This window comes from Portunus trituberculatus, chromosome 48 (genome assembly GCF_017591435.1).
Source record: "Portunus trituberculatus isolate SZX2019 chromosome 48, ASM1759143v1, whole genome shotgun sequence".
Classification (NCBI taxonomy): domain Eukaryota; kingdom Metazoa; phylum Arthropoda; class Malacostraca; order Decapoda; family Portunidae; genus Portunus; species Portunus trituberculatus.
This window is the reverse complement of record NC_059302.1, coordinates 11048232-11065600: the sequence shown is the minus strand read 5'-3', so window position 1 is coordinate 11065600 and position 17369 is coordinate 11048232. Positions and strand designations below refer to the sequence as shown.

At 38.4% G+C, this 17369-nt stretch overlaps 1 protein-coding gene across 1 annotated transcript; it reads left to right on the top strand.

Moving 5' to 3' along the window:
• Nucleotides 1-220: 220 nt before the first annotated feature.
• Nucleotides 221-14360, top strand: LOC123498818 (peptidyl-prolyl cis-trans isomerase sig-7-like). The gene is made up of 4 exons (XM_045246249.1): nt 221-868; nt 1187-1303; nt 1621-1741; nt 12686-14360. Exons 1-4 carry the CDS (start codon nt 799-801, stop codon nt 14094-14096), a joined length of 1719 nt encoding a protein of 572 aa, XP_045102184.1. The 5' UTR covers nt 221-798; the 3' UTR covers nt 14097-14360.
• The last annotated feature ends 3009 nt before the right edge of the window (nt 14361-17369 follow it).

Here is a 17369-nt window from a genome sequence, read left to right as displayed (position 1 = left end):
ATTACATAGTGATCACTAATTCCTATTGGCAGTACTCCTGTTGACTAATTTTTTCAGGTTTACTACATATTATATGGTCTAAAATAGCTGATGATTTACCAGTTTCCCTGGTCACCTCACTTATTAGTTGTTCCATACCAAACATTTTCTTGAAGTTTACATACCTTTTGTACAGTTGCCCTATTCATGAATTTAAAAAAACAATAAATAAATAGAAAAAAATAATGTCAATAAACATAATGTAAGTTAATATAATTAAACTTAGGTAGTTTGTTTGTACAATATGCATGTATAATGTCAGTGAGTGTCAAATGAGGCCGAAGAAAGAGCATGACAAATGCTACCTCAAATAATCGAAGTAACAAAATTTGAAAATAATAATTATAACATGACGAAAACTTACATGATTTATTTCAATTGTTTAGCTTAAGCATAGAGCTTCAGAAATGCAAATGCCACCATGCACATCGCTCTCGGCACTCGGCAGCTACAGACACAAACAAAACAAAACGTTGCCGCCACCGTGGTCAGCGTTAGGAAGGTCGTGTCTACCCTGTGCCTCTCTTACTATTATCTGTTACGGGCCCTGCTGCGTAACCTGAACCCCAGAGCACATCACCACCCACCCTGCCAATGCCAAGAACTGCGAGGGTAAGACAACTGCACGTTATTGAAGGATGAGCCAAGACATGTCAGATTGGAATCCCTGTCAATGAAATCTTGGAAAAGAGAAGAGGAGTGTGATAAACCATAGGTCATAAAAGTAAACTTCAAAAGTGAAGAAGTGTCACTGCAGTGATGTCGGTTGTGATTGAAACCACCATTGGGGATGTTACTATAGACCTGCACACTGACGCCAGACCCAGAAGTGAGTAGTGGCTTAAACAGTACATTGTGTTAATTTATATTAGTTTAAAATGTGTTTTTTACTATAGATTTCATACCAGGCTTTTTGTTCTTTATCTTACTCAGTATATTTTGTTGGAATAAGTTTCTACAACTGATGCTATATAGTATAACTTTCAAATTGCCATTGACATTAAGGTAGGTGTAGCTTTGTGAAAGCAGTTACTTAGTACAAAATGAACAACTTAAATGAAATTCACTGCTTTCTTTACTATCTATAATTTTCATCAACAAAATGCAAAATAGAAAAGAACCAATTGGTTTGTATTTTGTGTTTCAGCATGTATGAACTTCTTGAAGCTGTGCAAGATGAAATACTACAACTTTTGCCTGATGTTCAGTATTCAGAGAAACTTCATTGCCCAAACAGGGGATCCATCAGCATCAGGGAAAGGAGGTGCGGGGCATGAAATGCTTTCTTTCCCTAGTAGGAAGGCTCTTAGAATTTATCATTCAAGGCCAAGTGTGGTGATTAGCATTGACTGTGATATACACTTTTTATGTATGAGGGAAAAGCTGGCCAAGGGCAACATAAAAAGTTAAATAAAAAAGGCTCACATATCATCACGTATTGTGAATTATTATTTTTATTTTATTTATTTATTTATTTATTTATCTAATTTATGCATTTATTTATTTATTTAATTTTTTTTTTACTGTTTGTTACAGTAAAATATTTGATCAATTTATCCATACTTATTTGTTCCTCTGTAGGTGAAAGCATATTCCAGATGATGTATGGAGATCAAGCAAGATTCTACGAGGGGGAGAAGCTTCCCATCATGAAACACAGCAAGCTTGGAACAGTGTCCATGGTGTCCTGCGGCAACCACTTGTGAGTTTTCTCTTGGCTTGTTTTCATTTGCTACACTTTTATAACAATGGTTTAATTCTGGATTTATTTTCATGGTCTTGTGTATTTCCTTTTAATGTATTCTTTTCATATACTCATGGAAAAAGATATATATAGGGATTTCTCGATTTATGCAAGGGATGTGTTCCTGAAGGGATTGCGTAATGTGAAAATCACAAAGTGAACATCATTACTGAACTTACCTGTATACTGTTTGAGATTCTACTATGTGTGTGTGTGTATATATATATATATATATATATATATATATATATATATATATATATATATATATATATATATATATACAGGCAACCCCCGATTAACGAACGTTCACACAACGAAATTTTGCTACAAAGAACATTTCCTTTTCCCACCATCTGCTCATATAATGAACACCAAACTTGCTGTAACAAAATTTCATCCAGGTAATTTTTTCCAAGTTTGAAAGCCCTGCCGTATCACAGAAGCCGACAGGCTTTTGAATACACCAGTGCCTCTCATGGACAAAACGCATACCACTCACTCCCCTACCCTTCCCTGCTCGTTAGTACAGGCAACACCCCCCCTTAATGAAGGTTCACACAACGAAATTCCGCTACAACGAAGGTTTCATTTTACTACCATCTGCTCGTTTAACGATCACCAAACTCACTTTAACAAAGTTTTATCCAGATAATTTTTTACAAGTTTGAAAGGCCCGCACAGGCTTTAGAATACACCAGCACCTCTCGTGGACAACACACGCACCACTCACTCCCCATGTTCAAAACAATAACAGCGTCACCAGCTGCTCCTCTTCACTCGCTCAACTTACCACCAGAACGCCCTGCAATGTCGCCTAGCGTGACTAAGAAGACCAGGAAATCTCTTACTCTCGAATTGAAGCTGGATATTATTCACTGACACGAGAGAGGCAAGAAAACTAATAGCATTGCTCACCACCATCTTGACTCCATCTACTGTCTTTACTATTTTCAAGTCAGCAGACTCTATTAAGAAGGCTGGTGAGATTGTATCTTCCTTGCAAGCTAAAAGAACCACCTGAACTCATGGATAAAATGGAAAGCCTTGTGGAAATGTGGTACAAAAGTTTTGTATGTGATACAATGATGCGCCCTTTGTTTACATTCCACAGGTTGCCGGTTAGTGTCTTTCCTGCTCCACTCTTCCTCCCTTCATAATTTTAAGATTATCAACATTATAAAGTTACGTACATACATACATTAGTGTACATTATAATAACTTAAATTAAACTGCCTAAATGTTTAACTTCACAATTTTTACTTCATTAAACCTTTCATTGTACTATGATGCACTCTCGCTTTGTTTACTCTCAATGGAAGTTCCAGTCAGGGGTTAAACTAGTTATAATTTGTTCGCTTAACGAAGTTTCGCTTATCGAAGGTTTTGTTAGGAACATAACCTCTTCGTTAAGTGGGGGTTGCCTGTGTGTGTGTATCTATATATATATATATATATATATATATATATATATATATATATATATATATATATATATATATATATATAGACACACACACACACACACACACACACACACACACACACACACACACACACACCTAACCCTCCGTTATCGTGCCCTTCCGTTATCGTGTTTAGGCGTTGTCGTGCACTTGTGAAAATCTGCAAAATTAAATTTTAGAGCATCTGGAAAGTCGTTATCGTGCACCCGCAGTAGTAGTAGTAGTAGTAGTAGTAGTAGTAGTAGTAGTAGTAGTAGTAGTAGTACCACCACCACCCATATCCCAACCACACACTGACAAATGTTTAGATAGGGGGAGGTGGAGGGGGAGAAAGATGATGATCATGAGGAGGAGGAGGAGCCAGCAGCCAATCATCGCTGTGTATTCACATCACGTGATTTGAATTAGGGTACTGATTGGTTCCAGTCACTCTACTCACCACCACCACCACCACCACCACCCCTTAGTCTCACAGGTATTCTGTTGTTCAGAGCTGGTTTTCATTAATTTCAGATTGTTAAATGTTAATAAGCTACTTCAGTATTAATGGTAGTAAATTTAGGGTAACAGGAAAATTTTTTAGGAAAATTTTGGGTTGAGGCATCAATTTGTTTATTTCCTATTTATTCTTCACTTCCGTTATCGCGTTTTCCGCTATCGCGCGGATTTTTAGGCACCAATTTTGCGCAATAACGGAGGGTTAGGTGCATACACATTGATCCCTCGGTTATCGCGGTTAATGGATACCAGAACCCCCTGCGAAAGGTGAAAAACGGCGAAGTAGGATTTGTCCCCCCTAGGAATTTTCATGTATGTGTATGTGGGTACCAGAATGTTTAAAATATGTAAACAGTATTTATACTTTACATATACAGTATTTTACTTAAATCTATTTCATTATAAAATCTTATACAGTAATTATACATTTATTCTCTCTTTCTCTCTCTACCCCCCTCTCATACGATATGTAACACTCACCCTCTTCTGCCCTCTTGGATCATATCCAAAAGTTTCACTTATTCACTGATGGTATCATCTTCCTCTTCCTCTTGAACTCACTAGAGGAAGCTTTTCCAGGGGCACAGCACTTAGGCAGCATTGTAAGGGCTTAACGAATCACTACTTAAACAAAAAAAGTTATCGTGAACACAACACTAAGATACAGTATGCGAGACAGTCATCAGTGTGGACGAGACTGGCAAGATACAACCAAGGCCCATGGAATAGAAGGTCAACCTACGAGGCATTCAAAATGTGTCTGAAATGCGCATCCGTGACGTCAGCGGGTTCACAAGTGGTCTGAGCGGGTATGTTGTTTCAGTTAGCAAGCTGCTGGGTAGGTGTTCACGTGCTTCTCCCTCTTCCATTCTCTCTCTTCCGCACCATCAGTCACAATGCCGAGTTGTGCACTGCGTGACTGTTTTAATTATCAGTAGTATATAATATGTAGTATGTAGTATGTGATAAATGAAAACCATTATTATTTTTTTTCCTGGTAATTTTGCACCTTAAGACATTAGTAAATTTCTGATGTCAAGTTATTGAGAAGTAAATTTCTGATGTCTAGTTATTGAGAGGTCCCTATTCAGTTACTTGTGTAGATATAAATTGCCTCAGTTATATATGTAACGTAAAAATGAAGTAATAATAATAATAACGAAAACAGCAACACTATATTAATATTAATAATGATAAGAGCAAAAGTTTAATAATAGTAAGAATAATAATAATAATAATTAATAACAGCAAGAGTATTGATATCATTAAATATGATAATGATACAATGGTCAAAGAGAGAGAAAGAGTGCTCTGACAGTTGAGAGAGAGAGAGAGAGACCTGGCAGGTAGAGGGTGTGGGGCAGTAATACGGTGCAGAGAAGCCTTCACAAAACTTGTCCCCTGTGCCAGGTAAGTATGATTTGCTCAGTGGGCAGAAGGAGAGTGTGAGGTTTCCTTGCAAGAAAGACACATCATGGGAGGAAGCTCCTCTGTTGGTGAACCTGCTGACGTCACAAGCCCCAGCTCTTTTCCCCTTATCCCGGTATCCAGTATACTGGAATACCGTTTCTCTCTCTCTCTCTCTCTCTCTCTCTCTCTCTCTCTCTCTCTCTCTCTCCCTGCCATCAGTAGTACAGTATCAGAGCAGGACAATGGCAACAGTGGAAAGGGAGAGGCCAGAGCTTTATTTGCAACCATGTGCACAGCCGTTTCATTACCAGATATTTTCACCACTAATAAGCCTTTAGTGTTAATGTAAATTTATAAATAAAGATCTTCAGACAGAATGCAAAAGAATGTTATTACAAAGACTGCAGCAGCACAAGTGGCAGAGGGGGCAGAGAGAGGCCAGGGAGCCTTTGTTTACAACCACATGTGTAGATGTTTGACTGTCAGGTATTTTTCAAGTATTAAATAGAATTTTTTGCATTTTATTACTGAAAAGTTTGACTATTAAGATGTTCATGTATTGAGTCTCCACTATATATACAGTGGAGACTCAATACTTGAATGTCTAAATAGTCAAACTTTTCAATACTCAAACGCAAAAGTTTTATTTGATACTCGAAAGAATACCTGATAGTTGAACGCCACACACGTAGTTGTAAACAAAGGCTCCCTGGCCTCCCCATGTCCTCCCTCCGCCAGTTGTGCTGCCACAGTCAACAGAATAACATTCTTGTACATTCTGTTCGTAGTTTTTTATAAACTTTCATTAACAAGGCATATTAATGGTGAAAAATATCTGGTAATCAAATGGCCGCACATTTGGTTGTATACAAAGCTCTGTCCTCTCCCTTCTCGCAACCGTCACTGTCCCGTTTTGATACCAGTCATACCAGTAATTCCGATATACCGGATACCGGTGCACATCCCTAGTCCTGCCACAGTCTTGAGAAAATCAACATTCTTCTGCGTTCTGTTTGGTAATTTTTCATTTAGAAACTTACGATGGCACCAGAGAGGCTTATTAGTGGTGAAAATAAGGAATCTGGTAAGAGTGCCAGTGTTAGTGAGCCACATACTTTCATTAGTGGTTCACAGGAATATCACCAAGAGAAAAGTTACAAAAGACGTTTTCATGGATGGTAACTCGTCCTCTGGCGATGTCCTTCCTTCTTCCCCCCCTTTTCCTCTCCTCTTTTATGTTATCCATCACCAGACTTCATTTACGGTATATACAAATATAAAAATAAAATACATTGAAATTTTTATAAATGTCGGGTTTTGCTAGGATCAGAACAAATGACCTGATTTATAGGTATCAACAGTCGAACTTTTTAATACTTGAACAGCCATTTGGAACCAATTATGTTTGAGTATTAAGTGTCCACTGTGTATATATATATATATATATATATATATATATATATATATATATATATATATATATATATATATATATATACAGTAAGGTCTCGGTTTATGTCAGACTTACGTTCCTGAAACATGACGTAAGTTGATTTTGTACGTAACTCGAGTTTCCGTACATTTCAAAGCATATTATCGAGTTTTTTCAACCAATCATTGTTTATAGTCATTCAGGTAAGTTAAAGGTTATATTGTTATATTATTTACAACTATGTAGGAATATGAAACACAAGCTTGTTTTTGTTGTTGATTAGGGCCATGAACGAAGGACTGCAGGTTGCCGAGAGAGGTGGACGCCTGAGGCCGCCAGGAGGGTTGGCAGGTCGAATGTTGTGACGCCCAGGGCAGACAGCTGGGAGCATAGTGCAGTGCGGTGGGAGTAGAAGCGTGGGCAGCGGAGCAGGAAATGCAATAGGGATCAGCAGACAGGCACAGACGGTGCAAGTGAGCTGCGAGTGTCGTGTGGCCCAGGCAAAGGCTCCGGAGTAGTTACTGTTGTGATGGTGGGTGCGCGAGCCCTCAAGGTTGTCAACCTCCCCGTTGTCATGGTAACGGGCTTCCCATTTTCTTCTTCACTCCCTCACACACAGTTGCTGCCTCCCTTCTCATGTCTTTTAATTATGTCCTCTTTTTCTTGTAGCATAATGGTTTTCCTTTTCTTAGCATCACTTCTGTCACTAAGGAGTTTTCTCTTTGGTGTCATTGAACAAGATACTAAGAACTTGAGTCAGTAAACGCAGAAGTAGGATAACACTCTTGCCAGGGGCGACGGTGTGGTGGAACTGAGGCAGGGTGTTATTGTATTTAAGCGTGAGGTGGGCGGTGTGGCAGGTAACCACTAGTGACGCCTAGCGGCCAACAATAACAATAAATCCCGCGCTTTACGATTTATAAATTTTCAATTTTTTTTAATCTTAAATTGCTTTATAGTGGACTGACGTAACCACGAGTTTGACGTAACTCGAGACCGACGTAACCCGGGACCTTACTGTGTGTGTGTGTGTATATATATATATATATATATATATATATATATATATATATATATATATATATATATATATATATATATATATATATATATATATATATATATATATATATATATATATATATATATATATATATATATATATATATATATATATATATATATATATATACACACACACACACACACACACACACACACACACACACACACACCTAACCCTCCGTTATCGCGTTTAGGCGTTATCGTGCACTTATGAAAATCTGCAAAATTCAGTTTTTGCACATTGGAAAGTCGTTATCGTGCACTGGTAGTAATAGTAGTAGTAGTAGTAGTACTACCCATATCCCAACCACACACTGACGAATGTTTAGATAGGGAGAGATGGAGGAGGAAGAGGTGGAGGGGGAGAAAGATGATGATCATGAGGAGGAGGAGCCAGCAGCCAATCATCGCTGTGTATTCACATCATGTGATTTGAATAAGGGAACTGATTGGTTCCAGTCACTCTGCTCACCACCACCACCACCCCTCAGTCTCACACGGGGTATTCTGTTTTCAGAGCTGGTTTTCATTAATTTCAGATTGTCAAATCTTAATAAGCTACTCCAGTATTAATGGTAGTAAATTTAGGGTAACAGGGAAATAAAAAAAAATTGGGGGTTTGAGGCACCAATTTATTTATTTCCTATTTATTCCTCAATTCCGTTATCGTGTTTTCCGCTATAGCGTGGTTTTTTAGGCACCAATTTCGCGCGATAACGGAGGGTTAGGTGTATATACAGACAACCCCTGCTTAATGAAGAGGTTACATTCCTAAAAAAAACTTCGTTAAGCAAATTTTTGTTTAGTGAACCAATTATAACAAGTTTAACCCCTGACTTGAGCTTCTATTGAGAGTAAACAAAGTGAGAGTGCATCATAGTACAGTAAAAGGTTTAATGAAAGTAAAAATTATGAAGTTAAACATTTAAGCAGTTTAATTTAAGACTAAGTCATTATAATGTACACTAATGTATGTATGTAAATTTATAATATTGATGATCTTAAATTTATGAAGGGAGGGAGAGTGGAGCGGGAAATACACTAGCTGGCAACCTGTGGAATGTAAACAAAGGGCGCATCATTGTACTGCATACAAAATTTATGTACCACATTTCCACAAGGCTTTCCATTATATCCATTGCAGAGTCACGAGTCCAGGTGGTTCTTTTAGCTTGCAAGGAAGATATGATCTCACCAGCCTTCTTAATAGAGTCTGCTGACTTGAAAATGGTAGACAGTAGATGAAGCCAAGCCATGGTGGGAAGCAATGCTATTAGTTTTCTCGCCTCTCATGTCTGTGAATAATATCCAGCTTCACTTTGAGAGTAAGAGACTTCCTGGTCTTCTTAGCAACGCTAGGCGACATTGCAGGGCGTTTTGGTGGCATGTAGAGCGAGGGAAGACGAGCTTTTTCTGATGCTGTTATTGTTTTGAACTAGGGGGAGTGAGTGGTGTGCGTTTTGTCCATGAGAGGCGCTGGTGTATTCAAAAGCCTGTCAATTTGCATAATACGGCGGGGCTTTCAAACTTGGAAAAAATTATCTGGATAAAATTTCGTTCAAGCGAGTTTGGTGCTCATTAATCGAGCAAATGGTAGTAAAAGGAAACCTTCGTTGTAGTAAAATTTTTTTCGTGTGAACCTTCGTTAAGTAGGGGTTGCATATATATATATATATATATATATATATATATATATATATATATATATATATATATATATATATATATATATACGCACGCCACTCTAGCTGTGACTATCTGCTGCTGCTCACTGAGGAGTGTGTTGGTCTGGCACGATCGCCAGTTTATTACTGTACAGTTAGTGGGGGATATAACACCCCACAGGCCCCCCACCACTATAAATCACAGCAGCCGTAACACTCTGGTTCTTTAAAGGTCGCCAACAGTGTATAACTTACTCCACTGTAAGGGAATCTCCTTAGCAACTCCTTCTCCTCCCGTACCCAACCAAGTAGAATTTATAAATGGTAGATGTTATGTGTAACAGGGCGAGGCCTTAATACCCCCTAGAGAAACCGCCCACAAGGACAATTCCACACACTTCTCTATGAAGTATTAATGCCTCTCCACACGCCTTGCCCACAGACGGTGATGAATCACAGACTGGGACAACACGCGCAGTGTATATATTGCTGTACTATCTATTACTACGACAAGTGCTTCCTAACACCTGTCAGAGTGACTTCCCTAGGCTACGACTACTACAACATATGATGTGTAAAGCACATCCGGTGGTGTACACACAAGCCCAGACACCACCTACGGGTGACAACAGCCATACAAGGAGTCCAGATACTCGTCACAGACAAGTCTGACGGACGAGAACTACGCACACCTGGCCGACAGCATGAAGCCTCTCAGCATTCACTAGTGTGCGTGGCTACAACCACTACAATACAGTGTACTACTGAAGCTATACAGAAGATGATGGGGGCACACAGCTGCCCACCAAACCTGACTGGTGACTACAGCCACCACCAACAACAACAAGACGAGACAGAAACGTGTCTCTCCTCCGTGCCGCTGCCACAAGACGGGACAAACGCCAGACCGGAAATGCAGCCCCAACCGGCCACACTTTCCTTAGGACAAGCCCGTTGTCCTACACAGCCACGGTCTACCGAGTAGCAAGCCAGCTACTCAAACGGGAGGGCACAACTCCCAGACCGATAACTAGTGAGCACCTAGAGAAGCCCAGCAACACGTAGCTCTACCATGTGCCAGAACCACGAGCGTCTGTGTCCACCTCAGCTGAAGACTACCTTGGTACTGACTCCCGCTTGCAACGAGAAGCGAGAAGAGGGAGGTGGGTTGTCTGCTCAGCAGAACAGCCCGAGGGGCCCGTACTGGGTGGCCGCCATATAATAGGCACATAATGAAATAATAAATTAAAGGAGATTAAGACGGTGCCCCTCACAATATATATATATATACAGGCAATCCCCGCTTAACGAATGGGTTACATTCCTAAAAAAACACTTGTGCGAATTTTCGTTAAGCATACCAATTATAACAAATTTGACCCCTGACTTGAACTACCATTGAGTTTAATTTAAGAATAAGTCATTATAATGTACACTAATGTATATACTATGTAAGTAACTTTATAATGTTGATGATCTTAAATTTATGAAGGGAGGGAGAGTGGAGTGGGAAAAACGCTAACCGGCAACCTGTGGGATGTAAACAAAGGACGCATCATTGTACCGCATACAAAACTTATGTACCACATTTCCACAAGGCTTTCCATTTCATCCATTGCAAAGTTACGAGTTTGGGTGGTTTTTTTAGCTTACAAAGGAAGATATGGTTTCACCAGCCTTCTCAATAGAGTCTGCTGACTTGAAAATAGTAGAGACAATAGATGGAGTCAAACCATGGTGGCAGGCAATGCTATTAGTTTTCTCGCCTCTCTCGTGTCTGTGAATAATATCCAGCTTCACTTCGAGAGTAAGAAATTTCCTGGTCCTCTTAGCAACGCTAGGCGACATTGCAGGGCTGGTTGCAGGGTCAGGGTGTTTTGGTGGCATGTTGAGCGTGAGATGACGAGCTGCTGCTGGACACTGTTATTGTTTTGAACTAAGAGCGGAGAAGGGCAGGGGAGTGAGTGGTGCGCATGTTGTCCACGAGGGACGCTGGTGTATTCAAAAGCCTGTCGGCTTGCGTGATACGGCGGGGCTTTCAAACTTGGAAAAAATTACCTGGATAAAATTTCGTTAGAGTGAGTTTGGTGTTTGTTATACAAGCAGATGGTAGTAAAAGGAAACGTTTGTTGTAGCGAAATTTCATTGTGTGAACATTCGTTAAGTGTGGGGTTGCCTATATATATATTTGTGAACCAAAACCATTTTCCCCTTAGCAATCAATGTAAAAATAGATTAATCCATTCCTCGTCCAGGGCTGCTTCTTAGAGAACGACTCAGCAGGCAGCCTGTGGTCCCTGTAGCATGTATCCTATAACAAATGCTTTTGTGCATCTCTCAGCTGCAATAAACAAAGAATGGTCATTGCTATAGTAATGGGATCTAACTGACAGCAAGACAGTGTACGCTGATCTTTCTGACAACGTTTATTATGCATCACTAGCTGTCCTGGAGGTGAACCATTCCTGTGCCACGATCAGCTGTAATGACAATATGGTGGCCCAAACAAACATGCCGCGTAATCTCAACTCTCAAGATTTGCCATACCATCAAAGCATCTCGACATTGTTCTAATCTAAATAATTCATATAATGTAAAAGATAATTACTATGTTTTTTACCTCCATTTTTATCTGCATCTGGACACCACATATTCAAGCCGTCTTCCATGATGGCACAATGTAAACAAAGTTGTTAGCGTCTGGAGAAGACAAACGTGTCTGTCTTATTTTGCTGGTAGCAGCTCCACCCACTAGGCAACAACCAGACACCTGTAGTGAGTAGCATTGCCACCTGCATATTGACACGTGTGAAACCACCTTAAGTTGAAGGATATGGGTTGTGGGAAATATATGATATATTTGGTAAGACAACAAGAGAGGAGAGCTGAGAGAGGTGTCAACACTAGCAATGTGTGGGTAACAATGAAACATTTGAAACATTTTTATTATCCCATGTATACATATAGTAATTACAAAATAATCATTATTTTTTTAGGGAACCCATTTAAAGCCAAGCTTTTTTTGGTCACTGTGCAAAGGGACATCATGTTGGCTGGGGGAACACCTGATGACACCTGGTGGCTGCATCATGAAACTGAACCAGCCACACAACTTGATTTTCTTGACATCATGTTATTCTAAGCAATCCACGTACTTTGGAAAAATAACTAAATTTTTACCTCGTTTTATTTCAAAACTGCATAATCTGAACATGCATAAATCAAGAAATACCTGTGTGTGTGTGTGTGTGTGTGTGTATATATATATATATATATATATATATATATATATATATATATATATATATATATATATATATATATATATATATATGGCTGATATGGAACATTTCAAATGTGTTTGCAGATTTGGTTCCCAGTTCTTCATCACTCTTGGAGAAGACTTGGACTCACTGGACTCTGAACATCTTGTCTTTGGCCAGGTGGTCGAAGGCCTTGAGGTTATCAATAGACTCAATCAAACCTTGACAGATGAAAAATACCGTCCTTACCAGGATGTCCGGATCTCACACACTGTCGTGCTGGACGATCCATACCCTGATCCAAAGGAGCTACAGTTCCCTACAGAGAGTCCAAAGCCAACACCAGCTATCTTTGAGTCTGATTATATTGCTGCAGATGAGGCTATTGATGACAATGAAGGGAAATCCCTTATAGAAATCCAAGAAGAAATTCAAGAGAAGGAAGCCAAAGCCAGAGCCACAATCCTAGAAATGGTTGGAGACTTGCCTGATGCTGAGATGGCCCCTCCAGAAAATGTCTTATTTGTCTGCAAACTCAACCCAGTTACAACATCAGAGGATTTGGAGATAATTTTCAGTAGATTTGGTAAGATCAACACATGTGAAGTGATACGTGATAGAGTGACCAACAATTCTCTTCAATATGCCTTCATTGAGTTTGCTGAGACCAAGTCATGTGAGGATGCATACTTCAAGATGGACAATGTTCTGATAGATGATCGCAGGATTCATGTGGACTTCAGTCAGTCTGTGTCCAAGATCAAGTGGCGTGGGAAGGGTCGAGGGGTTGAGTATTTTGATGATGATGGAAAGAAGATGGATGAAAGAAAGGGACGAGAGAGATTTCAGCCTAACCGAGAACACAACAGCAATAGTCACTCAAGAGGGAGACATAAAGGACTTCCACAAGGTCACCAGCCTCAGGGGAGGAGGATGTATGGGGCAGAACATAGGAATTTCCAAGGAGGAGAGAGAAGGCATAGTAGTCATCAAGGACCGGATGATCGAAATGGTTCTCATAGGAGTCACTTTAATGAAAGACAGTCCCAGAGGAATGAGTCCTTTGCCAGAAGAACACAGAGGGATGAGAGACATGAAAGGCACAGTTCAAATAAACGGGACTATGGTGACCTGGAAGAAGAGATTGCAATGAAAGATGATGCTTCAAGGGAAAAAATGCTAAAGCACCTCAAGAAATCTTTGAAAAAGAAAAAAAAGAAATCCAAGAAGCATTCAAGTGACAGTGAGAATTCAGTTGAAGATAGGAAAAAGAAAAATAAGAGGAAAAGAAATTTAAGTGATTCTGATACATCAATGGAGGAAGTGAAGAAAAAGAAGAAAAAGAAGAAGAAAGTCAGTGACAGCAGTGACTCAGATTCTGAACCAAAGAGAAAAAGCAAAAAAAAAAAGAGAGTCAGTGACAGTAGTGATTCAGATTCTGAACCTAAGAAGAAGAATAAGAAAAAAAAGAAAAAAAAGAAGAGACATAATTCTTCCTCTGATAGTTCAGATTGATGGATCTTGGTTTTAGTATGACTGGTGAAGAAAAGATTTTGTGACAGTTCAGTTTGTAAGTTGTGACATGAATAACACTTTCAAAAAATCATCCTTTTGGCAATGCAGTTTTATAGTGTACATAAATTACAGCTTTGTAAATTTCTTAGTAATCACTTTCCAGTAACATAATTGCTGGTGATTAGGATATTTAATTTTACATAATTATAAGTGTCTATTTTGTACCCAGTAAAAAAAAAATATCTAACACTCCTCAAAAGAAAATTAGTGTTTTCTTTTCATATTGTGCATGAATTGTTGACAAACAAGTACTTGAGAGTTAAAGTGATGAATTAAACAAAGGTACAACTATTGTTGATGATACATTTATCACTATGTTCCTCTATATGAAATAGGTCTGAAGGTGCTATGACAGTCATCAATTAATTTTTGTTCATGATAAGATAGGAAAATGTTACAAAGGTGGGTCCGAGTGTTGAGCCCATTGCCACACCATCTGTCTGTTTATAGAAGTTACTGTCAAAAACAAATAGATTATCCGTAACACATACATTTAGCATATTTATAAAAAGAGACTTAGTCACATTCATAAAAATATCCAGACCTAAGAACACTGAATTTACGCATGTCTATCATCTCATCAAGAGGAATGTTAGTGAAAAGTGACTGGACATCAGAGCTAACCATAAAGCATGAGTGGTAGTCTGTTATTTGAGAGGGATTGAGAGTTCATGAAGTTATTAGTGGTGTATGGCCTGAGAATGGGAAAAAAGAACTCGGCAAGTTATATGAGGCAGTACTATTGTACATAGCAATGATAGGTCTAAGTGGAACAGAATACTAGTATACTTCAGTTAAAAAAGTGAAATTGAGCCGAGACACAGCAGATCTAAGAACATCAAACAAGCACAACAGAGATAGATTAGCTTCCTTAACCTCTTTTCCTTTTGTTCTAATTTCAATGTCGATTAATTTTTTTCACCAGTTCTTGTAAAATTCTAAATTATGTAGCGACTGTCGGAACTGTATCGAGTCATTGCATAACTCAGTGTTTTCCCTTATATTTTCTAAATCTGACTTCAGCTTGCTAAAAAAATCTGGGCAATGATAAAGACCTGTTGATATGTAGACCTGACAAAGGGAGAGTTGTTCTCTTAAACGAGACAGATTTTACTATTTATAAAATGTGTGATATTCTACAGTATATTAAATTTTCAAAACATATGACATATAATTTTCAAACTAAACGTGAAGACAAAAGTCACACATTATATTAAAAACCTGAAATCCCTTGATACTATAAATGAAGCAGCTTCACTTCTGAAACCCATTGGTTCAAACCCCGCTGTGATGTATGGTCTCCCTAAAGTACACTAGCATTCTGTTCCACTTAGACCTATCACTGTTATGTATAATACTGCCTCATATAACTTGCTAAAATTCTTGGTTCCCATTCTCAGGCCATACACCACTAATAACTTAATGGTAAAAAATTCTTCATGAACTCTCAATCCCTCTCAAATAACAGAGTACCACTCACGCTTTATGGTTAGCTGTGATGTCCAGTCACTTTTCAATAACATTCCTCTTGATGAGATGATAGACATATGTGTAAATTCAGTGTTCTTAGGTCTGGATATCTTTATGAATGTGACTAAATCTCTTATTACAAATATGCTAAATGTATATGTTAAGGATAATCTATTTGTTTTTAACAGTAACTTCTATAAATACAGCAATGGTGTGACGATGGGCTCACCACTCAGACAAACCTTTGTTAACATTTTCCTATCCAATTATAAACAAAAAAGGATTGATGTCTAAGTTCCTTGTTCTAGGTTTTGATTGATAAGGGAAACGTGAGGTGGAAAATAGTCTTTCAATCCCTCCTGAAAGTAAAATGCTGTACTACATGTAAGGCTTACCCTATGTATTGTGAAGTTTTACAATTAACAGCTCTTCTTTGCTGCAGTACTTTGCCATGTGCCATAAGACCTTTGAAGTCTGGCACTTTTCTTTCTTCTTCATTAACTTCACTCTTTGTTGCTGCTCCATTCTCTTGGTCCATGAAAATACTCTTCCAAATTATGTCATGTTATTTAAAGATGGCAAATAATCTATTCAATGGTACTGTACAGTATAAAATTATTATGCACCAGGTTATAATCACATCCACCTTTTATCTATTGAAGTCTGCGAAGGATGACTCCATGACAACAGGAGACTGTAATGTTCAAATTACCAGTTAACCTACCATGCTTTCCCTAAAGCATTCTGTTTTATTAGTGACTCAGTGAGAGGTTACCAACCACTAGTGCCATGAGTTAGGTAGCTTTCTTGTACAGTAATGAGCTTGCATCCAAAAGATTGAAAATGAAATTTTGGTTAATGGGAATTTCTTGGTGAGAGGCAGCATTATGCAGTCTCATCTATCTAGCTGGGATTCTTTAACTTTACATTTATGTCCTCACTAAGATGAATCCAAGATCATTGTACATTGGTAGACTGAACTCTGCCAAGTTGTTGTTCTATTTTCCAACACGTAAAAAAATACTATAATACATGGGCTACCTATCTATATATGTATATAACAGATTGATATGTTCACATTGAGGGAATAAATCACTGTCAACTCCCCCTGCCCCCAACATTGCTGAGGATTAAAATAAAAACATTTTAGCTCTTGAACTGTTATAATACAAATGAAAATTTTTAAACAATAAATAATGAGGAAATTGAAATTCTGGGTATTACTTGCTTTGCAAGTGATAACTTTATGTGAAAAAGGCAGTATGGTACTGGAAGTATTTACAAATTATATTGTTTTTATATAAAATTTGATAAGATAAACATATTGAATTAATTTTAAATATCTAAAGGGAATAAAACAATTAAAGCTACAGTATAAAGCAGAATTTAGCTGTTAAGCACCAGGTATGGTATAGGCTTTACTTCATTTATAGAGATTTAACACTATTTGCACCTTAAATGATTCTACAGAATTGATATAAAAGGCCTTCTCTACAACACATATGCTTATCACTAGGAATGGATAAGATGAAATGAACACTGCACCTAAAATTAGATAATCAACTTAATGTCTGCACTTGGCAGGGAATCTTCGTTGTGAATTGTTGGGCTGAGGACGTCCAGAGAGCTGCACAGCTGCTGCTGTGGACTGGTAAGGTTACACTGAAAGGCAACCTCACAAGCCTTCAGAGGAAATATCAGCTACTATTATGTCAGCAAGAAATAAAACACCAACAACACATG